We start from the raw sequence: 25,507 nt of genomic DNA on the forward strand, positions 1-25,507 counted from the left end.
TTTCCAGTAATATCTTTGTGTGTCCTTCACGAAGAAAGCAACATTTAAGATGAAGGTTGCCAATATATGTTGTCTCTCCAATTCTGCTCCAAAAGCAAACACTTCATTCAGTGCTCAGATTTTTTGAGTGCTAGTAAATCATTAAACAAGAAAGAAGTATAGTAGTACCTGCTGCAAAATTTTGTTGATGTTTTGTGGATGACAAGATATGATCTTGTTGACTTTCCTGGGTTTCAGTTTGAAGGGGGTGGATGACAAGATATGATCTTTTTGGTACATTGATTTGTCTCTAGAAGATGCAATTAATTGCTTCAATGAAGGAAGAAAGCAATTATATTTTGTAAGAATCAATAACCAAGAAAGGCATAAATAATCATGAAGAAGCACAACGAAAAGTTTTTTATTACTTTTTTCCAATTGATCGCTACGGGAAGAAAGGGCGCAAAACAACAGTAGGTAAAAGAAAAAGGATAAAACAACATAAATGTGCAGACTAAAATAAAAAGGAAGCAGCAAAAAATAAAATTTATGATTTTTTACTAGAGCTGCTGATTAAAAGGCGTAATTCTAGGTAGGAAAGAACAAGACTAGTGAGAAAACAATCAGATGCTTCTTCTCTTCTTTTTTTGGTGATGGGGCGTTTGTGGAGGATGGATGGAATTTTTTATATCAGTCACGTCGCCGGGAACCTAAAAGAAAGAGATTTAGCATGGAAATGAGAGAACAAGAACTACCAGGTGGCCGCAAATCAGCAAAACGAATAGCTGGGAGAGGGGTCAGCAATTGTCCATTGCTGTGCTCTCTTATATAGACAGCAAGGCAGGAACAGAGGGGCCATATTCTCTGGTTACGACAACACGCGAAGTATGCATCTCTCGCAAAGCTAAAGGCAAAATTTGAGAATCCAAAACAATGGACCGTACCATGTTCAAAGTAACCTACATATGTTTAAAGGACAAAGGTGTCGCCCCGAACTTAATAAACATGGTTAACATGTAATCAATAGCATCGTGAGCATCATTAGCATATAAAAGAGCATTATGTCATAAGATTTTGTATGCATTTTGAATTTTGGAAAAATTGCTTGAATTGACACTTTGTGAAGGAAGTTCAAAATTCATGTTGCAACTGTGCTGGGAGAAATTTTTATAAATTACTAGGTTCCAAATTATGAATTTATAGTATTGGTCCAAGATTTTTGGAGTTCATTTGCTGGGGTTAAAAGTTAGTGCCAATTTCAAAGTTTGCAGATTTCAAATTTAAATTGCGACCAAACCAAAACTGATTCTCGTGATATTCAACTTGCATTGTGTTCATGATGTTCCAAAATGTATTTTTGAATAATTTTTGGACTTGGGGAACTATTTCTTTTTGAGCAAAATATTTGAACTTTGAGTTTAAAACCGTCTCACTTACGCGTGGGCCCCACCCGTCAGCGTCTTCTCCCACCTCCAGCTCCTCTCTCCACTGGTTGGGCGTGCAGGTGACGCACGCCATGTCGCTGCCGGCCACCTGCCGCCGCGGCCGAGTCACGCGAAATCCCTCTCATACCCCGCTCCGCTCGTCCATTTTAAACCCCCGGCTGGCTCCTCCCTTCCCCATCCCAAACCCTAGCTTCTTTTTCTAGTGCGCCGCCACCACCATTGCCGCTCGGCCCAAGCTCGCTGCCGACTGGAGAGCCATTGCTGCAGCTCACCTCCGCCCGTTTCTGCACCGCACGCGCGCCTTCCTCAACTCGGCTGACCTTCCCAGCCACCCTAGCGCCACCCCCTCGCCTCCTCGCCCAACACCGCCACAGCCCGACCTCGCCGTCCGCCACCGCCCGCCGCTGCTCGCTGCTGCCACACCCCCGATCGCCCGTTCACCGAGCCGAGGCATAAAATGGATGCCCCTCGCCTCGGGGGAGCTCACCGACCGATTTCCCCTCTCTGGAACCTCGCCGCCGGCGAGGAATCGCCGGTCAAAGCTCACTGGCCAGCCATGTTGACCCGGCCAGGTCTCCTTTGACCCCGGGCCCGCTTGTCAACCTCTGCTACTAGGTGGAAACGCGTAGATCCATGGTTTTCTGAGGTTTTTTTGCAAAAATATTTTGAAGATTTATTTTAATCGGCTGAGATCTTATAAAATGTATAGAAAATTCTATAGATCTCAGAAATATGTAAATCTTATTTTGTTAGTCTCCTCGAGTTTAGATCTACCAGCTAAAAATGTTTGTTTTGCATGTTACTGTTATATAGAATTAGTTATGTTTTCTTTTTGAGAAAGTAAGTTAATTGCTTAGTAAATTCTATACTGCTCTAAAATGGTAAACTAAATTTTGTTAGACTCTATGTGAAATGTGATATCAAAAGGTGCAGCTTGTTCTAATGAATCTCTACTGTTTGATGGGATTTTAGTGTGATTTCTTGCTCTCTGCCTACAAGCTTGTTTAATTCATAACTTTTGTTTAAAAAGTGATAAAATGGCAAAACCACTTCTTTTAGCCTTGTTTTTATGTCTATATCCTCTGGTAATTTTATGGAAATTGTTTCAAGTGATTTGTATATCTTTTAAGATTTAACTTGTTTAGAGTAGCTGAAAATTATCATGCTCATAAATAATTCTATAAAGTTGATTTTGCTCCAAATTCAACTTTTATGATTTCTTATTGATTTTCTCCGTATGCTCAAATTAATTTATAATTTATGCTTGCTGTATAAATTTTTGTTGATATTTTTGCTTTAGTTTTCTTGCTTAAGTGCTAGTGATGCTTGGTTGTTTTTGTTAGTAGCTCGCGTTTGTGTATCGTTGCGTGTTGTTCATTTACTATTCATCGCATATCATCTCATGCAAAAATATGGCATCATACTAACATACGCATCCATTCATGCATTCTAGTGACCGAAACGACGGAGAGCGAGCCCGTTGAGCCCACCGAGATCATTGAGCCCGAGCCCGGTCTCGAGTTCATGGTTGAGTCGGAAGAAAACCAAGGCAAGCAGCTAAGCATTTTTCTTTTGCCTACCTAATTTAATTTAGCTTTAATTATCTCATTTGGGTATCTACGGTTATGTATTATGTTTATTTATTGTATTGTTGTACCTATTCTTATGCATTACTCTTTCTTGATTTGTTATCCATATCCTTGTCACATAATAGTTTGGTTAACTATTTAGTCAATGCTTAGCTATGCTTGGATTATGCTATAACTTAAAAGGAAAGAATAGAATAGGATCACACTACACTCACTCGGCTATCCTTGATCACACTTGTTCGGTTATGATTATGTTGGAAAGATGGTTTCGTGGTTCGGGCGGAATGGTAGCCCGCTCAAATCATTTAAGAACCGTCCGTGGATGACCTAGGTTTTGAGAAATTTATCGTGCTACCATATATCCAATCATGGTAAGGATGAGCCTATTACCTTCTTATTTTGATCATTGAGGCACGATCCTAGATGCGTGGCCATGGGGCTATGTAGAGAGGCTTAGGCGTGTTCTCGGTGGACCAAGGTGACTCTCCGCGTAAGCTAGGCGTGATTCTCAATGGTTGAGACTTGTTGAGAACGGTTGATACGAGTACCCCTCATCTAACTTGGCCGGTTGGATGAGCCGCATGGTCCTTGCGTCGTGTGGGTAAAGAAGTACATCTTTGCAAGGTTAATAATCAATTCGAATTGTCGTGCTTTCGGTTATGAACAACCTCAATTTTCTACGAACTCTTCGTAGAGGTTTCATGTATGATGGTTATGGCTTCATGTTATCTTTTTGATCAAGAACTTATTCCTTTAAACAACTAAAATTTGTATTGGGTTGGGCAAGATTAATTAATTTTGACTAGAGAACCGAACCACTTGTTGGATTAGAATGCTTATGCTTATGCAATAATTACCTAACGTTAAAGCCTCACCCTTGTTGAGCCTTCTTTGCACGATCCTTGTTATATAATCGCGTAAGTCTTGCGAGTACCTTTGTACTCATGTTGTTATAATCTTAAGTTACAGATGAGCTGGAGCTTATGTTTGGTCATTTCTATCCCACCATTTCCGATGCGGAAGAGGAGTAAGTTGTTGTGGTCACAATGGTATCCTTGAGCAAAGACGCCGTTGTCTTACCGCGCTTTAGTTGGTTTATCCGCTGCGTAGCTAGACTTGTGTGAGAGCATGATAAAAACATCAAACTTAAATTTATATCTCTTTTAATATTATTTGTAAGCCTAAAGCTTGTAACATGGAGCTTGAACCTTTATTTTCAAATTTGAACCTCTCTTGTTATGAACTTGTAATCCTTAATGTTGAACCTTGTGTTATATAAAGATGCTCTCTATGAATCTTATGGTAATGTGTAAATTGTATAACGGTACGTGTGCTTATTCCTACTTATTTCTGGGCACGTACTGAAACTACCGGATTTGATATTTTAGGGTGAATGACGTGTTGGTTGTCGAAACCTCTATATGTGGGTTAGTACGTGGCATACTCTTGAGCGAGTACGTGCTAGCTTTCATCTTAAGGATGATAACCGGAGATTTGTTTAAAATGATATTAAATTGGACGGTTCTTACAAAAGAGAATCTCAGGAAGGGGTGACAACCGTGCTACAATGGCACGTTAATAAAGCACAAGAGGATGGAGTGACAACCGTGACAAAGCACAATGGCACGCCTTAATAAGCACAAGAGGCAGAGAAAAAGAAGAGTGGTAGCTAGTAGTATTGCTTTGCCTGGACAATCGACAAATTGCCTCAACAACTAAACAACTGGAACAAGAACACCTTTATCAGAAAGGCTAGAGTGATGTAGTGCTGTTATGTTCTTGCACAGAATTGCACCGACTAAGGGCCAGTTTGGCAGAGCTCCCAGAGCTGATTCTCTGCTGAATCCAGCAAGAGCTCTGCCAAACAGTTTTTAAGAGAGAAGTGATTCTCTGCTGATTCTGTGGAGTGATTCTCTGAAATGAACTAAGAGGCTGGGAGCTGAAAAAAGTAGCTTCTCCTGATTCTGTGAAGTGATTCTCCATCCTGATTTTAAGAGTTTATGCTAGAGAATCACGTTCAGCTACATAATCACTTCTCTTAGAGAATTAGCTCCCACAGAGAATCAGGATCAGTTGGAGCTCTACCAAACTGGCCCTAAGTAAAGCATCGGCAAATCCTTCTGCGACAAAGTTGGCATCCTTCACTCGGTTGGAAAATTCTCCAATACCTTCTTGCAAAAGATCATCTCCCAAATGCCCAAACAGTTATAATTGTTTACCAGGTATCTTTCCTGTAAGATCTATTTTCGGCACCAAAGCATGGGATGTCTAAGACTTGACCTGTACTATTTCATTTTCGGCCCCAACGCCACCTAAGCACTTAAGCAGCTGCCATTTTTGGTCCAGGAAAGGTTGCCTCCAAAAAAAGATCTCCAGCATTACATAAGAGGAGGATAACTAACGCTCGATCCGACCTTGTTCGGCCGTTGTAGCAGCCGTTGTGATCGCCAACCTCGTCTTTCTCGCCGCCGCGCCATCCTTGCCGCCGAGCGCCGACGGGGCGCCGCCGCCTTCGCCTCGCCGTGTGCTTTTTTTTTCTCCTGGACCGAGCCCGAGGAGGTTGAAGCCTAGTGAGATAAAAGTTGAGATGGGCCGAGACGCAGACAAGCCCAGAATCTGAATGGAAGCTTTTGCTCTATTTTTTTTTTCTTTCCTTTGGGATTTCACTTCAGAAGAATGTCTTTTGTTTTCCTCTCACTTCGTGGAACTATGGATTTTGTGTCAAAGTTTTTGGGTGTACTAGTTCCATTTTGATGCTGAATTGCATTTCATGCTAGAACACTTTAAAAATCATATCGTGGATACTTAAAAGTGTATATATTATGGCAGACAAAGAAGCTTATATGCATAGAGTGACTCATAAATACTAGATGCTAATCTCCGAGGATACTGAACGCAATCGTCTCCGTTGAGCCAATTCAGGTTTTGGGCTCAGTCACAGCACCACTCCTTGGCTCCTTGACCCCTTGTCCGAGATTCAGGCAATAATAGACGCCCTAGAACTGTTTTAGATATTTTTTGGATGATGTCTAGTCTTTCTGTTTTGATACTCTATCTGCTGATCTATTCTTGTGAGCTGTTTAGGCAGGCCCTGCTTGGAGCTATTGGATCCATTCAGTTTGTGTCCAACATTGCATTTTCGCACTTTGTATTTTTCAGTAAAATAGGTGCCATTAGCAGATATGGATCTAAACTTTAATTTGACTAAAACCCTGCAGGCACGGTGATGAAATAGATGGTATGAAATCCTTTGCAACTTAGTAAAAGCAAAAACAAAATGTATTCTGGCGCAAGCAAAGGTAACGGCTAATTTCTGGATACATTGCAGTGTGCCTGAGGATTCATCGAGTACGGATTTAGAGGGACAATGATTGGCACATTGTCCGGAAGAGCTCATACCGACTGGGATGACGACGCATTTTCAAGCCACTCATTCATTCACACTGAAGTGTGACTAACATTTGTACACACTGAATATCATGAGTACATGCAAAACATTCTTGCCCGTCGCAATGGTGTCATGTAAAGACCTTCCACTGGTTCAGCCAACTTTTGTCAACTTATCCATTGATGGATTCACCATTGCAATACAACAGAGGCAGCAACCTGCTGTCAAGCATTCAAACCACCTGATCCCCTGCTGAAACTCAAAACAAATATCACCTGCTGAACATAACCAAGCATTCACCTTTCTGAACGGTTGCAAAATCTGAAATGTTCCTTCGTTTGATCTACCAGAAAACAATCACCTCTATCTGATTCAAGTGATTATAAATGTCAGGCACAGCACACAAACGACCGACACCAACTAACTTCTACTGCTCGTGAAGGGTCCTGGTGGTCTAACCATGTAAACAACAAATCATCAGCTGGGAAGCAGCAGAGGTGACATGACGCTCCTATTATACACTCAAAATATTAAGAGGCGAGTTCTCAAAAAAAGCAGGGGCCAGAATGGCCAAACACGTCAAAAATAAGACTCGAGTCTATGTCTCCCTCCGGGACCTCCGGCGTGGCGCTGCGGTTTCCTCCTTCTCGTCCTCTTTCTCCACCTTGTCGCCGCTGCTTCCAGCACCGTCAGTCTCAGTGGCCTTGGGCTTCTTCACCTCAACTGCAGGTTTCACAGGAGCCTGCAACAAGCAAATGTTGTGGGTTGAGCGTCTCTTCATATTCAGGATGACAAGGGCAGTAAAACAATTGGGAAGAACTTACCGCAGGCTTCTTGCCACCGAACAGGATCCTGAAGAGCACGGTCACAAAGACGACGACAACCGAAACCAAAATGCCAAGAGTGATGTTGGGCTGCTTCTCTCCCTTCTCAATCACATCCTGAGAACAAGATAGGATGAACATGTCATTTTCTAGATGACACATTAAGATGTTTGACAGGAGAGGTTAGCAAATTTTTCCAGAACTCACAATGATCTTGGTCTTGTAGGGTGCCAAGAATGGAACATCAGCAATCTTGTATAGGATGTCAAAAACCTTCTTCTGCAATGTGGTGGCAAATCAAGTTAGTGATAAATAAAATGGAAACACAATCCAGTAAAGAAATTAACAGTAATGGCTGTAAAAAACCAGAAAACAGGATTACCTGGAACTCAGAAAGACCATCTGCTGCAGCAGCAGCCTCCTCAGCCTTCTCCTTTTCCTTCTCAACTTCGTACTTGGGCTTCCAGGTCTTCTCAAGGATGGAGGTGGCAACCTTCTCATCATCAGCAATCAAAATATTGTCAAACAGGATGCCATCCTGCATCGTCCAGATCTCAATTCCAATAGCAGCAATTGGATCAAAGTCGGGCTTGTCAAGCTCAAAGTACTCAGGGTTGGGGATCTCCTGAGGCTTCCAGATTCCCTTGTAGTTGGGGTTGTCAATCAGGGGTGCATGCCACTTGCCCTTGTAAGCTGGGTTCTGCTTCATTGGCCTCTTCCACTCGCCACATCCAGGTGCCTCTTCGCACTTAGGGTTGTCAATCTTTGGTGCCTCCCATTCACCATCCTCCTCATCATCCCAGTCCTCAGGCTTGCTTGCCTCAGGATCATCAATCTCCTCAGGCTCATCATCCAGCCATCCCTCAGGCTTGGTGGCTTCCACATCCTCAATTTCCATCGGGGCATCCTCATCCCAGTCATCAGGCTTCACTGCATTCGGATCAGGGATTTTAGCTCTCTCATCCCAGTCCTCTGGCTTCTTGTCATCAGGGTCTGGAATGGTCTTGGGTGGGATGAGCGCTGGCTCAAAATCATCAGCAGACAGGAAGTTTGCCTTCTTCTTTTCCTCCCCATCGATCAAAATTCTCACCTCATTGTCAGGCTTCAAGATAGCCGTGTAGACATGAGAGAGCTTGTCATATGGGACTGAAGGTGGGAACTTGAGGTGATGCTCGACATACTTTCCAGTCTTGGGGCTCTTGTGCTTAAGGATGAAATGCACCTTGTTGGTTGACCCACACTTGTCTGGACCAAACATGATAGTGTATGGAGTCTCGTTATCAAACTCCTTGGCATCCCATCCGGACTCCTGAGGGCGGATGTACTTAATATATGCACCTCCACACTCAAGGCCATTCTGGAGCCTTACTTCAAACTGCAGGACTACTGTGCCATCCTTCAAAGTAACTGGCTCATCAAGCTCCTTGATTATGGCATATTTCCTGGCCTTCTCACTAACAAGGAGGCCATAGTCCTCATGCCCATCACTCTTGGCACGCTTCCACACACCTGCAAACCAGAGTATGTCAATTCTTAGTCCATGACAGTGGTACAAATGTGAAAAAAAAATTAACGAACAGAAAGTTATGACGAGTGACAACAACATTCAACAGACAAATAAAAGCAAAATGCCAAAATCTAACAGGCGCCTAGTCAAAATATGGATTACAAGGTTATTCCATATACGAAGTATGTTAACATTTGCAAGACAAAGATACTATAAGCAAACATAGGACATATGTTTTGATCTCAACTCAGTGCATCATAACATGCATGTACATGGAATTATCCATAATATCTCTGGATGCGGCTACCACACAAATTCTACATTTGCAATTATCGTGGCAACAATAACACATTTTAGAAGTGTCAAAGAAACAGTTCGATTAAGCACACCACATTATCATCACAACAATGGGCGCACACATTAACCAGTCACTTGAATGATCCTGTAGCTTCATAACAGCCAAAACACGCTGTGTTAGGTTATCAGCTCAGTGTATCCAGAAAATAATGAAGGTCAAAAGTTGCCTCGATTACACAGTACTTCGACAGATCACGTGGAAACTCTGCATCTAGGATTCTATGGTGGATTGCTGCCAGCAAGGCACATCTGATCTGACTAAAAGCTCATACTTGACTGACACTAGCATTCAAACCAAACCACCATACACACACCCGTGGATCTCACGAGCAATTGCGCAATTTACATGTCGTTCCTAATTCACGACACCAACAACTAAGATCTCACAAGAAGCCACCACAAAACGCCTACTAAACCCCCGGATCTGGCACAGATCGAGCCAGCCACAACAAGCTCACACGCGAGGGGAGAGAGGTCGATGCGCGCGCATACCTTGGTACTCGTCCTTCTTGGAGACGACCCACCTCCCCTCGAAGTCCTCGTCGAACGACTCGTACAGCAGCTGCAAGCAGCACCATCAGAACCCGCACGAACCACTACAAATCTCGCCCCCAGAATTCCCGGGGGAAAAATGAACAGCGATGAATCGCTATGGGCTCGCTGATATTACCGGGTCGGAGGCGCGGATCTGAACGAGCAGCGCCGAGACGAGCAGCAGCAGCAGCGCGCGCCCTCCCATCATCCTCTCGCTCCTGATCTCCTCGAGCCGGGGAGTTTCTCGAAACCTTCCAACCAGAGCGAAGGCGTCCGCGAGGGGGAGAAGAGGGAAGGGGGGTATAAGAAGTGGGCGCCGCGGAGTTGCCGGACGGCTGGGATTGGGCGACGGGGAGACGGTACGGTGGGGATCGGCCGATCCGGCGGGCGGGGCCGGCAGTTGCGAGGAAAAGGCCGTCGCGTGACTTGTTCCGGCCAATGGGAGGGTGCGGGACGTGGTGGCAGCCAATGGTAAGCTGCCACGTCCGGCTCGTGACGCCTTGGTCGTGTAGGACGCCACGTCGGCGCGCTGTGTCAGCCACCCCCACGCACACGCACAAAGTGCAGAGCGGTGGGATCTGGTCACCCGGTCAACTTCCAATGAGAGAGATTCCACATATATCTACAAATTTACTTTTCTATATGCAAATTTGATATTAAATGCTGTGCAAATCAACTAAAGAGTGGGATGGGAAAGCATATTAGTGGATGCAACAGGAGGTGCGAAGATAGATCGAATAATACCACGGCGATCTATCACCTTAGTGGAATAGCAAATATGCAATATCTATAAAATTTCTACTAAAATTGCATTGCTTGTTTTCTTTTATAAAATAACCACTTTATAGCAATTGCAGGTAGGTAAACATAGCATCACCACTGTGCAACGACATATGAAGCAATGGCGGGCGTAAATGGATATAGGTGGGAATACTCCAGCTCCGATCTTCGAGATTTTAGATAAGTAGTTTCTAAACTAAATCAAAGTAGTTTAAATATTTATATTTAGGCTAAATTATAGTTTGATCCATCTAAATGCTTTTGAGGTAGGATTTCTTAGAATGAAGGTATTGCCGAATAGAACTTATTAGCAGGAATACTGCATTCGGTGGTGGTAGCCGCAAATGAGTTGGCGCAAGATGTCCCGTTGGAGGGAGGGAGGACGCAATCCAAGGCTTGTGTAGCGTAAGGAAGAAGGTGGTAGCGGAGAGAGAGAGAGTGCGAGATAGAGGATCAAAAAGGACTAGCATGTGGATTCCACATGTTAGGTTTCATATCGCTTCACAATCATCTTTTCATGTCAGTTTATAGAATGTGGCGTGCTGATTTGGATCACACTTAAATAGTTTAGTGAGTAAAAAAAATGCAATTTTCACAGTACGAGGGTCGGATGAGAACCGTGCAAACCGATGGCTAAGATTATATCTAACTTTACTAAAAAAAACTTATGTGCCATAAGTTTCTAAAAGTTTATACCCCAAAGTGAGGGTAACTCAGTGTGTAAATATGTAATTTTATTTTAATGTAAACTAACTGTAACAAGGAAAAAGAAAAAGTTAATGTGTTTCCAAGCTATAAAACACTTGAATTTTTCTGATCTCGCACTATGTGAAAATCCGTTAAAGGTAATGCAGCAACGTTAGGGTGCATAATCCAATTTAGTGAGGTGATCAGCACTAACCACATCTAATACGATGGGCTCTCCACTTTTGACGACCCCTCATTAAACAAAAAGTACGACGTACGTGTTACCTTTGGCACTGCTTCAATTGCAAGTCACCCAAGGCCATCACTTTTCTCCCCCACTGGTGACGTGCTCATTTTATAATACTCTCAGAACTAATAACGTTTGAGCTTTTACGATTCTGCATATAGCAAACAAAAAGTAACTATATCTGCTTAAATTCTGATCAAATTTCTCTTCAGGTTTGGAGTCCTGAGAACCTAAAATTTTCACCAGAATATGCCATCCACAGACAACTAATTGTGGATGCATTCAGATCAGATTATCAGAAGGACTAATCAACAGAATTCCTTGTCAGTGTTTCCCTTCCTCAACTCCGATTACGTCGCATATCAATTCCATCATAATTCATTACTAACCGGCGCCGGAGACCTTTCAATGGATTAAATAAATTCTCAAATAAACATCCTATTGTAGTCTTACATTACAAGAATGACCGCCCACGACATGATCTATCTCTACTGGGTTTTATTTGGAGGTTTTGTTGGTCTTGGAAGCGATGAGACCGATCAGGTCAAAGCCCCTGCTAGGAGGCTGAGCTCGAGCTGGCGTCCTCATCAATGGTGTCGCATTGCTCACCGTCTTCTGCAGATTTACCCGGCACATCCGTGCCCCGAAGACGCCAAATGCCGCGACGCTCCTTCTTCGCATGCTCCTGAAACTGTTCCAAATTTTTCACGGCACCCCTCCTGTCCCACGAGTTCGACCTCTTTCTCTCCATCTGAGCCAAGCCATTCTGTAGACAAGCAAACAAGTAACAGTCAGTTTTGATGATCAGGAACTGCATAGGCCACTACACCATATTAGTGTTGATGTAAATGCATAATACATGGAGAGAGAACTAAATTATGAGATAGGAGAATGTGATACCTCCAGCATTGCAGCATTGACGCTGCTTTCTGCATCCTCATCGAGCAAAGTCACGATAAGCACTTCTCCGGTCCCTTGTCCTTCTTGCCTAGCTCCCACACTGCCACGCTCTTCAACTGTTGCTTTGAACTCCTTCTCGTTATCAAGCAAGACCATGCTTAGGTACCTTGCAGCTTGCTCACCAAGGTCATCCGTCAGGTTAGGAACCGTGATGAACGCGAGACGGAATAACTTGGCTAGTGGAGGAATCAAGGAGGTAGATTGATTTGCAGGTGCAGGTCTCAAGCAACTGTAAGTAACTATTTCTTGGTTTCCGTAGTCAATGTAAAATACTTCAAACTCCCTCTCCGTGGGTCCTTGATGTTCACTCAAAATCTGCAGAACAACAAAAGATGAGTATGAACATCAGAGGAAATAAAAGCAACATAAATTTAGTGTTTTTTGCTATATATAAAACAAAAGGATGCGACAGAGAATTATTTTTTTCTATATATGTAAAAAATTGGCTTCATTCATTACCATGGCTCTGTTCCAAGAATTATCGAGAGTGAATTGGGCTAGCACCACATCTCCCTTGGTTGGATTAAATGGAACAACATCAGATGGAACATTAGCTGACAAATCTTCAGCTTCCGAAGTACCCACTAGAATTTCATCTTTCAAAGTATCTACTTTATCTTTAAACAAACTAGACCACGTAGAACAAAGAGGAACCACATGATTCTTTGGCTCAACTCCAACTTCTGAAGTATCTGATGGAGTATGCATTGGTTGATCTTGAACTTCCAAGGTATCTGATAAAGTATCTGAGGAACCTTTAGCATTCAAAGTTTCTGATGCATCATTAAATTTCATAGAAGCCAGCTCTTGTCGAATGTTATCCAAGCGACGATCGCCAACTATCTGGGCATAGAACTTTCCACCACCAATGACTTCAGTTACAATAACCTTAAAAGTGATGCAGATTAATTAGAACATTTTGTACTGCATATGTCTCCGAGTTCCACAACAAAAATTTTCTAGAGTAAACAAACCTTGAAAGTTTGTTTTCCATTTTGTCCGGTCAACGATCTTTGGGGAATCCCTTCTGCTTCATTGTAATTCTCCCAGACCTAGAAAACATAACTGTTATAACTACTTAACTTTTTCCAATATTTTGTACTATAAAAAAGAAAATTACATCACCTTCAATTTCTTTTGTTGTGCATACTTTTCTGCCCTTATGAGAGTTTGAGCATCTGAGATTCTGTCAATTCCAAAAGAACTAAGCTTGGCTAGGCCGGCTTCAAGAAGAACAGAAGCCATATTGTTCTTGGACTCCCATAAGGAACCTAAGAATGTCCCAGTCCTATCCACGGCTTCAATCTCAATCTACATAGGCATTTAACATCCTTTAGAAAAATGTAAAGAGCTAAAAAACTGAAAAATGGGTAGGAATGGCATACCTCGACATCACGTTGGAGTATTGTTCTCCTCATTAGAGCAATGGCATCATCTGAGTAGGGCTCATTTTTACCAGGGCACCGAACACACGAGAATGAAAAGGCAATGGTGCTTGTCTCATTAGGTATTGTTAGTTTGAAGCGATGCCCACTGAAAATGTACTCAACAACAGCGGAGTGCCTTCTATTTCGCTGTAACAAGTGGAAAAAATCTCTCGCCTTCTTTGCAGGAACCTAAGAATATGATAACTTGAAATAAACAACTAAAATAGAGGGAAAAACCAATGATTAAAGAAAATGATTCTTGAGTGAGAGGAAATCCTAACCGTTGTCAAATCATTCATATGAGTCACGGGATAATTCTTTTTGGCATGATATCCTTTCTTCACTTTTTCAGCACGCGAATAGGCTTCCAAGAGTGCATCATAGTGGTGTGACCTCTCCTCATAGTCCCGATGTCTTGTGATATCAGCAAATCCTCGTGAAAGCAAGAGCTCGGCGACATTGGCTCCAAGTAGGTTGCCAGAGCTACCAACCTGGGAGGGTAGAAAAACAGATCCATAATCCAAAGTTCTGGTGTCAACTAAGTTGGTTTTGTCTGCAGCAACTTGTCCATTTGAAATGTTGATTCTCCTGGAATACTCCATTGAGACATGAACCTGAACATTATAAAAAAATCCAATGCTAAGATCAATTTTAAAGAGAATTTATATGTTTATGAACAATGATTTAGTATAATAATTCACTAAAGATACCTGTTTGCCAATTAGCCGTGTGCGCAAAAATTCCTTGGCTGCACGTGCAAAATGTTCAATCGTTTTGCTTTCTCCCAAAGAATCAACTGATTTAGAAGGTCTGATGCTAGAAAGATTTACACGCCGCTCTGCCAAAGGACTTCCAGCAGGTAAAATATCATCAGCAACAATTATACAGTACCCATTCACTACCTCTATGACCTGAAATGATAACAAATGAAACCATATTAGTATAGATGATATGCACTGTTGTACTGCATGGCCAACTAAACAGACATAACAGCTCACATGGATCTTACCAAAAAGATTATATAATATGTTAACCACAATTGTTGATAATAGTAATAAGTCTGTATTCATGTTTGTACCACCGGAAGTTAAAATGCCATAAAAAACATCATTGCAAAATTTAAAAATAAACTCATTGTGTTTTGGTCACACATTAAACCCCATCCATACCCTTACAAATTAATGCACATGACCAAGTCTACAGTTTGCTACCCCCGTTGCCCAACTTCCAAGCAATCGATGATCCAAGACCAAGTATGTACACCACAGTTCCACACACGCATGGTGGGATCAATTTAATTTCCACACACAACATAACATAAATGACACGACTCACACTGCTAGTTGTTCAGTGCTCAATTCGTCAGATTACACAGCACTAATCGACATACCAACATACAAATCTTAGTGCCTAAAATGGTTTGCCCAAGCATCATCCAGTCACCTAGACAGTGATAATATGTAACTGTAGAAGGCAAATAATTGGAATTTGCTTCTTTACACATAATGGAATGTTTCAGAGATATTGAACTATAAAAAATTCCTTTACCCTCTTCATGTGTATTTACATAAAAGGAAAGTCTTTATGAGTAGATTTTGACATTTAATTTCTCTAACTTATAGTCAACTGTTACAAAAAACCTGAAAATATTTACAATACAGATCTATTAATGAAATTTTCACACTAAAAGCATACATAAGTTTGACCTATTGTTTGTCAAAACTTCAATTTTTTTGAGTATATTGTATCAAAATATGTTGTACACTGTTGGATGGTATTCTTGTTTCTAAGTGCATAAATTAAACCTTGCACATCCAATGTTTCCACTTCTGATGCAAATATATTAATGCTACCTTTCATTAAAAAATCAAAAAGGAAGTGAATATAATAATACTTGTTTTTATGAAAACATGGCGAAAAGAACTAACTTTTCCCGTGAATTTCTGGTTGTGTATCGGTGTTGTATTTGTAACAGGTAGCTGATATCCCGTCCATATCCTTAGCTGTTCCTTCTTAGCCTGAAGTTCAGCATTCTTAAGCTTTCTTTTGGTTTCAGCTCCAAGCATGTTCGCGCTCCATTCCATATACTTTGCAAATCCCTATATGAAAGTTGTCAAGAAGAGCCGGTGAGTAAAAGCTCATAAATAACTTCTGTAGGTAATATCTAATTGATGAAAGGACATGTTATCCGTACATTTTCTACAAGCTCAAGCGCTAAGTCCTTGGCAGTATTTCCATCAGAATAATACACTGATGCAAACATGTTATTAAAACTGTCTGTTCCCTCCAGTATAATCCGCACCTACAAAAATTGCAATAGAAATTATTATTAAAAAATATTACTAAACACATTGTAAATCATATCAGATGTAATAACTCAATGTAAACATATGAAACTTACTTCTCTATTGAGAACTTTTGTCTCAGTGAAGTGCTTTGCCTCCTTACCAAACCTATCTGGTGGAATTTCGGAATAAGTAACTGCAGATGCTACGGGCTTCTGTAACGTCCCCAATATTGGTGGTGCTTGAGCTTCTCGAGATGCTTTCCCATTCACATCAATATTGTTAGCTACTTCTTTTGGAGCAACCGCACTTGGGAGTCGTCTTCCCATGGATGGAGCCTATGATTTGAGTCTAATCAATATTTGTCATACAAACAAGGAAAAGGAAAGAGTTAAAAGACAACAGAGAAGGGGCATATATTATTACCTGAACACCGGCAACGTAAACCTGAACAAAACTAAAGCTAGGAATCAAGTAGACACGAATAGTGCTACCATCACGCACTTGCTCAACAATGGCCTCCAAAGCCTTCCCTTTCATCTCAGCAACAAAACCCTTTGTACCAGAAGGGTTGGCTTCTCCAATGGTTGATGATGAAAGAATTCTTACTGAAGCCTCCGCAGCCCCAGGTTCCTAGATACATAACGAACAAGAGATACATTATGATCACAACCAACAAGTTTCTGCTAATAATACACACAACTTTGAGTTTTGGAAACCTTGGAGATGAATACTAACCTTAGTCCAACAACCTGAACCTTGGTTTCTAGCAATCTCCTCCAATCTTAGCAACTCTGTGACATATGGACTTGTCTCACCCTTCTGACGTTGCTCTTTTACCTGGTCAACCAAATAACATTTAGGATTAATATATATGATACATATAACATAATATGGTAGGCAAGCTCACCAAAGCACCAGAGTAAAAGATCATCTCACCTTGGCGAACCCCTGGGCGACAACCAGGCCCGCAATGTTCTGATCTCCAGCAAGATAAACCCTACCAAATTCACGGCCTGAAGCAGCAATTATGTAGTCCACTTTGAACTTAACATCCTGCTTCATACAATTAGCTCATGTTAGTTGTCAAATATGCTTGATGCTACTCTGAAAAGGGAGAACTGATGGGATGAGAGTATATATGAGTATACAGAAACCAGACGGAGACCTGTCCAATGCAAAGCTTCCTCAGGAATTCCCTACTATCCCAGGCGAACGGCTCATCCGTTCCATGACGCGATGCCTGCGTACAAAGAGGAATGAACTCTCAAATCAATAAAAGGGAAACAGGAACAAGATCTGCTGGATATTGGGTAGATGTACACGCGATCTTACCAGCCTTGGAGCGATGATCGACGACAAGGTGATCGACTTCTCTGGTGGGAGCATCTCCGCCTTTGCGCTCCCCATGATTACCAGGGTGTCGCCGGAAGGCACGGCCTTGACCTTCCCCATAATCCAGCCCGACGCTGCCATGGCTGAAGAAACAGTTCCCTGCAACTAACCGATTAATAGCTTGCAGACCGAGCTTGCCCTCGTTGTACAGGCAATCTGTTTATTTTCTCAACAAGAAGAAAAACACGCATGCTAAGTACCAACGTGATCTCACTCAAACCGATCAGTAAGTTACAGAACTCAATCTAAAAAAAAAGTAAGTTAAGAACTCTCTACGACGGCGAGTACTTGACGGGTGCATAGATACAGAAAACTAGTTGCTAGCTCGCCCGCTCGCCGCCATGTTTAAGTGCCATGTTCAATCTGATCTGAACAACGGCATCCGGAGATTTACACCTCTAAACTGCGCTAGATTTTATCGCTCTTTTTACCACTTCTTTTTCTCTCGTACTTCCTCCATTCCAAATCGTAGGTCGTTTTAATAAATCTAGATATATAGATTTTGCTACGTATCCAGATATAATTATATATCTAGGCATATAGTAAAATCTATGATCTAGATTTGCCAAAATGACTTATGAAGTAGCTTTTTTTCTTTTTGGAAACAATGAAAGACGTGAGAATTCCACGCCCAAATAAACCTACCGGTCCAACAGTCCAACACCCCCCAAGAACTACAATGACGCGGAAAACAGCCGGGACGAAGCTTACGTACGTACCTTGACGCGAGAGGAACCTTGTTGCAGAACCTGCCGTGACGACACTCCTCACGCCGGGGCCGGATGGACGGAGGCACGAAGCGAGGGTTTTGGAGCGACGACGGAGGCGGCGAGGCGAAGATTAGAGCGTGGAGCGAGAGACCGGGGGTCGGGGGAGACGGGGCCACTGCGGTGTCGGCCTATTTGTAGGGCGAGCGGGTTGGGGTGCGGTGTTGTGGGTTACCCGCCCACCGGACTCCGGCGCGGCTTCGGTGCGAGTATTGGGTAACGCTTCTTCTTTTATCTCTGCCGCGTGCTTTGCCGAGCAAATATCTCCCTCCCTCATCCCTGGCTGGTGGGACGACATGCATCGATGTATCTTCTTCGTCGTTAGATGATGCTGCGTAGTGCGTAGTAGGGGTAGCCGCCATGGACAAAAAGCTAGCTAGGCTCAAGTACGTGACAAGGTCGTGTTCTTCTCCACCCTTGTGTTTTGCTTGCTTGCTTGCATAGTTAGGTGTATGTTTCCGTGCCTCAGGAGAGGAGCGTGGCCGTGGCGGATCACAAGTTTTGTGGAGTCCGGACCTGTTCGATAGTGTTGCAGCTGCCGCTACAAAAATTCCAGCCTGCCAAAACAGCACAAGTAGCCAGGTACAGCCACAGCCACAGCTGCACAGGCTCAGAAGAAGCTGAAGTAAACAGGCCAAAGTATGTATGGGCCACCGTAGGAGAGTGTGGTGGATTGCATGGTCATGGGCAACCAAGTCTAGCTACTTTGTTTTCCTTGCATTCAAGGAGCATAACAGATGAGTCCTCTACGTAGAGGGCAATCAGGCGTGACCAGCAAGATTTATACCTGAAGAGACCACGTATAATCTAAAATCAAATCGCACTAAATTACAACACAAGAGACTATTATATTAAAAGAATTAATATGGTTCTAAATACATAGTTGTAATTTACTGAGAGAAGACGGGCTGAAAGAGTTGTGGGCTCGACGTCCAATCATTTATATGTCAGTCGGCATGCAATCTGCTAAACCTGTTCAATCCTAATCGTGGCCCTATCACGCGGGGAGCTAGAGAATGAATTAGAATGCAACTGGCGTTTTGAATATATCATGAATTTATTATTGACATCAGTTTAAAATGTAGTCCTTGAAGCATAGAGGGTGGGATTCAGAGAACCTATCATCTGTTGTTAATTCTCAGTATATTTTTCATATTATAATATCTTCCAATATTAATTCTGTCTGTCCTGATTGAGAACAAGTAAAAAACATCATGGCAAGCTGAACAACAACTAGCCAGCATCACAATTCATCCGCTAGTGCGCCCACATGGCCAACAAGTAAAGGTTGGTGTCCCCTGGATAATGTGCTAGCAGGATGACGATTGATGTGCCACAAAATATGGTGGGTTTAATTTTACCATGCGTTTTTGTCAAGAGAAATTTGCAAACTTTTTAGGGTGGATATGCACCCTATCTTTTAATACATACGTTGGTCTAGCTCGTAACACTATGAATATAGTGGAATATTTCATATTACGAAAATACTTTTTGAATGATTCACGTGATCGAGACCAAGTACCGCTCATTATATTAAAATTACCCATTTCATATCAACATTCGAAAAAAAATAGGCCAACTCCTGGAACACCGCTGCGGCGCTGCGTCTAAACTCTAAACAACCACGGTAGTCAGCCGAAGCCACCCGCTGCTCTGGATTTACTTTTGCAACCGGCTGCCGATGATGCGACTTCCCGGGGGCTTATGTCCCACCTGCCAGGCGGTCAAACCAGAAGTTCGGCCCCGGGAGACGGCGGCGGGGCGGCCCGAGGAAACGAATCGGCGATCGGGTCCGGTGGTTGTTGGGCAGTAGGCAAGGCCGTACGCGGAAGAAACCGCGGCAGGCAGCCCCATGCCCAGCCCAGCGCAAGAAAACAGCCGCAACCCAACCGACCGATCGAACGGAAGCAATCAAAGCCAGCCGCGGCGCCCGCACTTCCTCTTCCCCCAAACCGAGAGGAGAGCGCGTCGTCGTCTCGTCCCCGCTCCGCCACCACACCCCGCCGAGGACTCCAGCCCCGGGCCAATCCGCGGCGAGCGGGGACCTTCCCCTTCACTCCACTCCACCGCTGCCGCGCGCGATTCGGGACCGGACTGCCGCGAGCTCGCCGGCGTCCCCTTGTTTGCTGTCTGCCGCCGCAGGTGCTGGTATGGCTCCTCGCTTCTCGATTTGGGGGATCGTTGTTTACTCTCCTCGGGGGGGATTTCGGGCGTTTTTCTGTGTGACGGCGGCGTGGGGTTCCGGGTTCTGATCGGCGGGCGCACGAGGCCGATTGCAGTTGAACCCAATCTGGGTTGTTGGGGAATCTTCTCCTGGTGGTGGACCAAGTTGAACCGATCGAAATTGGTTCACGGAGGGAGCTCCGCGGCACGTGCGAATCCCCTCTGCGGGCTTGGCTTGACACGTACGGTAGTTATCTTTTGCCAGCTCCTTGCCGCTAGCGCCCGATCAAGGAGTTTCTCGTGTCCGCCTAGAGTATTCAGCTAACTGGGTTGTTCCGGAACTCGTTTGCTATTTCCGTGGGAAGCTAGGGTAATGAAAGGCGAGCTGTATGAAGTAGATGGAACTTTTTTGTGCATGATTGGAGAGGGGGAGATAGATGGTTAGTCAATACTTGAAAGCGAAATCCGTTGGGATCTTGCCCCAGGGTACAGGTAGGCAGGGTTCCGTGAAAAAAGTGGGCGCATACTGGATACCATTCAGGATAGGTTCCTGACGCCTGCTCGACTTCTAGTTAACCTTATCGTGGACAATTGGTGCTCGTCTTGTAGCCACAGAATGTAATTCCACGCTTCGGGATGGGTACTAGTCCTCATGTCCTTTTCGGGCAGAGATCTACTGATCTAGTCTTTTCATAACCTTTAAGAAGCTAGCAGGAAAACTTAACACACTTAGACTTGACGAGAGATAATCATTTTAAGGCAAGTTTTACTATCCATGAATTCATCATGGCTCCTTGTGCATCAAGTGCAATATCAGTGCCTATAGTGTGCATATATAGTTATACCTCTGGGAAGGCATTGTCAGCCCACACATGCAGAATTAAGTATTACATGGAACGTCACTGTAAGTCCATATGGATAACTAATTCCACCATATGTGTTAAATTCATCCTGAAGTACTTAGGGAATGGATGCAGATTGGGCTTTTGGGATGCCATCATAGGCATCTCAAACCTGATAGTGCTGTGGATACATGCGGATTCCTGCAAGTTTATATGCAAATCATTGTTCTCTTTCAACAAGAAGAACACAATTTCAGCATGTACACATTTTATAGTAAACTTTATTTGGATAAGCCTCTCTCATTTTTTCTTCCTTTTCCTTTTTTTCGTGCATCTCCTTTAAATATATAAATTTTCACCATACGCTTTCTAGGTTCTGTTTCCTTCTTTGACTTCGTAGTTGTACATGCAAATTGCATATCTGATCCCCCCCCCCCCCCTATTAGATATTCAATTTCTTGTGCTCTTCAGGATCTTTTCCAGCACATTTAACGCATCATCATTTTGTAATATATTTTCTATCCTGACATCCTCTAGGTTGGAGATGACACACATGTTTCCAAGGGAAGGTGCCTCATCTAGCTCAACCTCTATGAGCAGCCAGAGGAGTGAGACGGATGATGATAGGATGATTGCAATGGTTCTCTCCGAAGAATATGCCAAGTTAGATGGTGCTATGGCCAAGCGTCTTACAAATTTAACATCGATTCCTGTAAGATGTCTCATGACTTTTATGCCATTTGTATTCCTTTGCTTCTTTCTTTCCTGGACAGTACTATCGGTGTTTGTTTTATAGGCGTAATCTCTTCCTTTCTGGTACAGATCATCTGATTAAATGAAGCTAACATAACTGGCTTCTTACCTGATACTCATTTTTATATGTATGCGTATAGCATGTTCCCCGGATTAACACATACTTCCCGACATATAGTGATGCCACTATGGACCACTATCGCCTTCTTGATAGGTAACTTTTTTATGAACTTTTGTTGCATTTAATCTTCCCAAGCATTCACATTTATTTATAATAAAGTATGCCCTCATTTTTCACAATGGTGTTTTAACATTTTGCCTTATTTTGCAAGCATTAAAAAAAAACTCGACCTACGGGGGGTAAGACAAGCCCCAGACATTTTGCTAAGAAGAAGACCTTCTCACGCAGGTCGAGAAACCCCCCGAACCCCTGCCCCACCCTTACACAGCGGCACCGTAGCCCGTGTGAGACGACCAACGACCTAGGCTGGGCCTTAGACCTGTGCTTTGGTGTGGGACAGACGAGAGGATTTTTTTAACCCCAGCCTGAAATTCGCTCCCACGGCGAGTCGAACCCAGGACTTGAGGAGTGCTACTAGAGCCACCTAACCAATCCAGCTAGAGGCCCGTTCGCTTTGCAAGCATTAACATTCTGCACGGCTGACATTAGTAAATTCCGTCATCCTATCAATTTTTGGTAAACATTTGGAGATCCCTGTCCTAGAGAGAGTAAAACTGGTCCTTTTCATACAAATGTGTAGCTGTTGAGTTAAAGACTCAAAGTACAAGGCTTCTATTGAGTTTTGAGATTTGGGATTGTACCTGGGATTTTGGGAAGAAATTGAAGAAAACTGTGAATCGACATGCAAACTGTGCGGGATTCAACAAAGGATAGGTTTCCTGTCATGCATCTTCAACTCTTAAAACATATAAATTGCATGTTTTTCTCTCTGAATTATTTTGTTCACAGAGTATTCTGCATTTTTGTACAATATTTAGCCATATTTTTACTTTGTGCACATTATAGGTAAGGAAATTCTATCTATATACTGTCTGTGTTTCAGTTATACACAGAATATAAACATGTGTTCACAATGTAAGAGTCTTTTGTAGGCTAAATGCATATGGCTTGTTTGAAGTGCGAGTAGCTGGTGATGGAAATTGTCAGGTATACCAACTTCTTGTGCCCATTCTATTTATTTGATGAAAGTAGATAATCCTGCTACACTCTTAATATATGTCCATGTGTTCTTTTTTTGTTTATGCAGTTTCGTGCACTCTCAGACCAGCTATACCGTTCACCTGATTATCACAGGCATGTTCGAAAGGAGATTGTAAAGCAGGTATGCCAGTCTCCTGGCCATATTGGAAGTACCACTTTTCAAATCTATGTTAACAAGCTCATATGGCTCAACTGCAAGTTCTTGTATGCTGCAACACATGCTTTTCCCCTTTTGTTATTTCATTGCTCTTTGCTTAACTGTATTAGTATGTCTATTGTCATGTGAGAATATTAAGATTTTTTTCTCATTATTGATCTCCTTTTCTGCGAAACCCACGTGCTTACATTACATTTGCTGTTTTTCTCCTTGTGCAGCTCAAGGAATGTAACTCCTTGTATGAAGGTTATGTTCCAATGAAATATAAACATTATTGCAAGAAAATGAAGAAGTATGTATTTTCCTACTATTAGGTTTGCTGCTCAAATAGTGAAAGTTCGTGAACTTGTTTTTGTAACTATGGTGTCATTGACTACCATCTTTTCCAGATCTGGTGAATGGGGTGACCATGTCACACTTCAAGCAGCTGCTGACAAGGTTAATATTCTTTTACCCTGCTATAATTCTACCATCATTTGCTTAGCTTCTTCACACAACTTACTGTGGTACTGCAAGATTTCTAACCATTACACTACTATGCAAATAACCACTATTATTTTTGTATCTTACTGAAATACAAAACAATGGATAACCTATGTTGTCTATGGCATGACTAGGAATAAAAGACTTAACTCTTATAATTTGTACTCTCATCATCCATCAATATAAGGCATATTCTGATAAAATTAAATCTTTAAAAGCAGTTTGAATAAAAATCTATTGATGAAACTTTTGTGCACTAATGTGCATTTAATTTGACTATATGTTTGTCAAAACTTGCGAAGTTTGACCTTTTTAAATCAAAATGCACCTTACTTTGACGTAGGTTTTGTTGTAATGTATTTGGATTCATCATACGTCATTTCATATTTTCTTTGTGCTTCGCTAAAAGAACAATACTTATGAGGCAAAAACATGCTCTTGGGTTTATAATCTGTAAGGGAAGCCTTTGCGCATATTTACTGTAGTACAAATGTGTTTCCCTGGAGAGCAAAGAGTCTAATGTTTTCCTTCTGTTTTTTGCAGTTTGCTGCGAAGATCTGTCTTCTAACATCATTCAGAGATACATGTTTTGTTGAAATTGTTCCACAATATCAAACACCACAGAGAGGTAAGGTTCTTTTGGATTGCTACTTATTAGTGACTACTAGCTTATCAGACACCACTGCATGTTGGCATAGAGCCATAGAGGACCTCACTTGGGAGAACTAGTGATTTTCAATTATGTCTATTTGACAATGTGCTGTTTCACCATCATTATTAGTTTATATTTGGATCTGTTGGAAGACCTCACACATATACCTTTACTGCACAGTTACGCAAAAGATAGGTAGATACAAAATCGATTGAATAAAAATTAGCTAGTTATGATTACTGACCTCCAAAATCCTTATGTTTTTCAGAGATATGGCTAAGTTTCTGGTCAGAAGTTCACTACAACTCACTGTATGATGCTCGAGGTAAGAAGCACAATATACTTATTGTAACTTGCTTGTATCAAGTCTAGAGATACATTAATGTGGTTGCATCTTGCTAAATATGTCCATCTTTTAAGAAAAGAAATTACTGACCACTGTGCAGATATACCTAGCAAGTACAAGCCTAGAAAGAAGCACTGGTTATTGTTTTGATAACCACGAGGGATTTTGCTCCATACTGGTGGGTCCATATACTTTACTAGTACACCATTATTGGCTGGTGGCATCCTGGGGATAACCCTTATGTGGATTTATCCCCTATAGCTCTGAGTGAACAATCCGTGACGCCTGCTCCTTGGGACAGCATCATACAGGCATACAGCAGCGGATACAGTTACAATGCTGACCTGAGCCTTGTGAATATAGATACACCCTCTACTTTTGAAGGAGAAGATACACCCTGTACCGACAAACAGGTTGATTGTATACCTTTGCCTATTTGTTCGTTGTTTTATTCTTTATACAGCTACACATTGGCGCTCTTCATCAGTTCATTATTCACTTCATTTTGTAAACATTTGCCTTTTGGTGATACGTTTTATGGTGCATGGCTTCTATTCAGCATGAATATGGTATCAGTTCTGATGTCTGAATGTAAGAGTGCCCAATATATTTACTTCCAATAACTTCAGATTGGGCACTCCTTAAAACAATTTAGGCATAGAAAACATCTCTTTCTTCAAAATAGCGGCTACCGCTGGACAAGCTGCTGCGTTTGGCA

At 42.4% G+C, this 25,507-nt stretch overlaps 3 protein-coding genes across 6 annotated transcripts; 1 reads left to right on the plus strand and 2 right to left on the minus strand.

Annotated features, from left to right (window-relative positions):
• Positions 1–6,713: 6,713 nt before the first annotated feature.
• Positions 6,714–9,918, minus strand: LOC112899780 (calnexin homolog). Its single transcript, XM_025968386.1, has 6 exons — positions 9,760–9,918; positions 9,582–9,651; positions 7,608–8,734; positions 7,433–7,504; positions 7,226–7,342; positions 6,714–7,143 (listed from the first exon to the last, which is right to left on the minus strand). The coding sequence occupies exons 1-6, from the start codon at positions 9,829–9,831 to the stop codon at positions 7,000–7,002; spliced, it is 1,602 nt and encodes a 533-aa protein (XP_025824171.1). The 5' UTR covers positions 9,832–9,918; the 3' UTR covers positions 6,714–6,999.
• A 1,917-nt stretch (positions 9,919–11,835) lies between these two features.
• On the minus strand, positions 11,836–18,448 carry LOC112900679 (ribonuclease TUDOR 1-like). Its single transcript, XM_025969511.1, has 19 exons — positions 18,347–18,448; positions 17,345–17,503; positions 17,178–17,252; positions 16,949–17,065; positions 16,748–16,849; positions 16,436–16,642; positions 16,126–16,347; positions 15,919–16,026; positions 15,653–15,823; positions 14,435–14,635; positions 14,006–14,338; positions 13,683–13,913; positions 13,423–13,608; positions 13,272–13,349; positions 13,068–13,185; positions 12,757–12,833; positions 12,238–12,612; positions 11,965–12,103; positions 11,836–11,912 (listed from the first exon to the last, which is right to left on the minus strand). Exons 1-19 carry the CDS (start codon positions 18,446–18,448, stop codon positions 11,836–11,838), a joined length of 3,078 nt encoding a protein of 1,025 aa, XP_025825296.1.
• Positions 18,449–19,715: 1,267 nt separating this feature from the next.
• On the plus strand, positions 19,716–25,364 carry LOC112900426 (OTU domain-containing protein DDB_G0284757-like). Of its 4 annotated transcripts, none has more exons than XM_025969279.1 (11): positions 19,716–20,319; positions 21,714–21,888; positions 22,070–22,143; positions 23,043–23,097; positions 23,198–23,272; positions 23,527–23,600; positions 23,698–23,746; positions 24,335–24,419; positions 24,712–24,768; positions 24,890–24,967; positions 25,091–25,364. In XM_025969279.1, the coding sequence occupies exons 1-10, from the start codon at positions 20,024–20,026 to the stop codon at positions 24,937–24,939; spliced, it is 990 nt and encodes a 329-aa protein (XP_025825064.1). In that variant the 5' UTR covers positions 19,716–20,023; the 3' UTR covers positions 24,940–24,967; positions 25,091–25,364. The 4 variants fall into 4 exon arrangements, with proteins under 4 accessions (XP_025825064.1, XP_025825065.1, XP_025825063.1 ...); XM_025969278.1 differs by having other exon boundaries at positions 19,717–20,319; positions 25,051–25,364; XM_025969280.1 differs by having other exon boundaries at positions 19,716–20,313; positions 24,890–25,364.
• Positions 25,365–25,507: the final 143 nt, after the last annotated feature.

This window comes from Panicum hallii, chromosome 7, assembly GCF_002211085.1.
Source record: "Panicum hallii strain FIL2 chromosome 7, PHallii_v3.1, whole genome shotgun sequence".
NCBI classification, from domain to species: domain Eukaryota; kingdom Viridiplantae; phylum Streptophyta; class Magnoliopsida; order Poales; family Poaceae; genus Panicum; species Panicum hallii.

Excerpts from the sequence above, each read along its gene's own strand:
- LOC112899780 (XM_025968386.1), bottom strand. The coding sequence starts at position 9,831 with ATGATGGGAGGGCGCGCGCTGCTGCTGCTGCTCGTCTCGGCGCTGCTC. Across the intron at positions 9,652-9,759 it reads AGATCCGCGCCTCCGACCCG|CTGCTGTACGAGTCGTTCGA; the intron begins GTAATATCAGCG and ends TGCTGCTTGCAG. Across the intron at positions 7,144-7,225 it reads TCGGTGGCAAGAAGCCTGCG|GCTCCTGTGAAACCTGCAGT; the intron begins GTAAGTTCTTCC and ends TGCTTGTTGCAG.
- LOC112900426 (XM_025969279.1), top strand. The coding sequence starts at position 20,024 with ATGCCCAGCCCAGCGCAAGAAAACAGCCGCAACCCAACCGACCGATCG. Across the intron at positions 22,144-23,042 it reads CACTATCGCCTTCTTGATAG|GCTAAATGCATATGGCTTGT; the intron begins GTAACTTTTTTA and ends AGTCTTTTGTAG. Across the intron at positions 24,769-24,889 it reads CTCACTGTATGATGCTCGAG|ATATACCTAGCAAGTACAAG; the intron begins GTAAGAAGCACA and ends ACCACTGTGCAG.
- LOC112900679 (XM_025969511.1), bottom strand. The coding sequence starts at position 18,448 with ATGAGGGAGGGAGATATTTGCTCGGCAAAGCACGCGGCAGAGATAAAA. Across the intron at positions 16,850-16,948 it reads TCGCCCAGGGGTTCGCCAAG|GTAAAAGAGCAACGTCAGAA; the intron begins GTGAGATGATCT and ends TTGGTTGACCAG. Across the intron at positions 13,350-13,422 it reads CACAACAAAAGAAATTGAAG|GTCTGGGAGAATTACAATGA; the intron begins GTGATGTAATTT and ends TATGTTTTCTAG.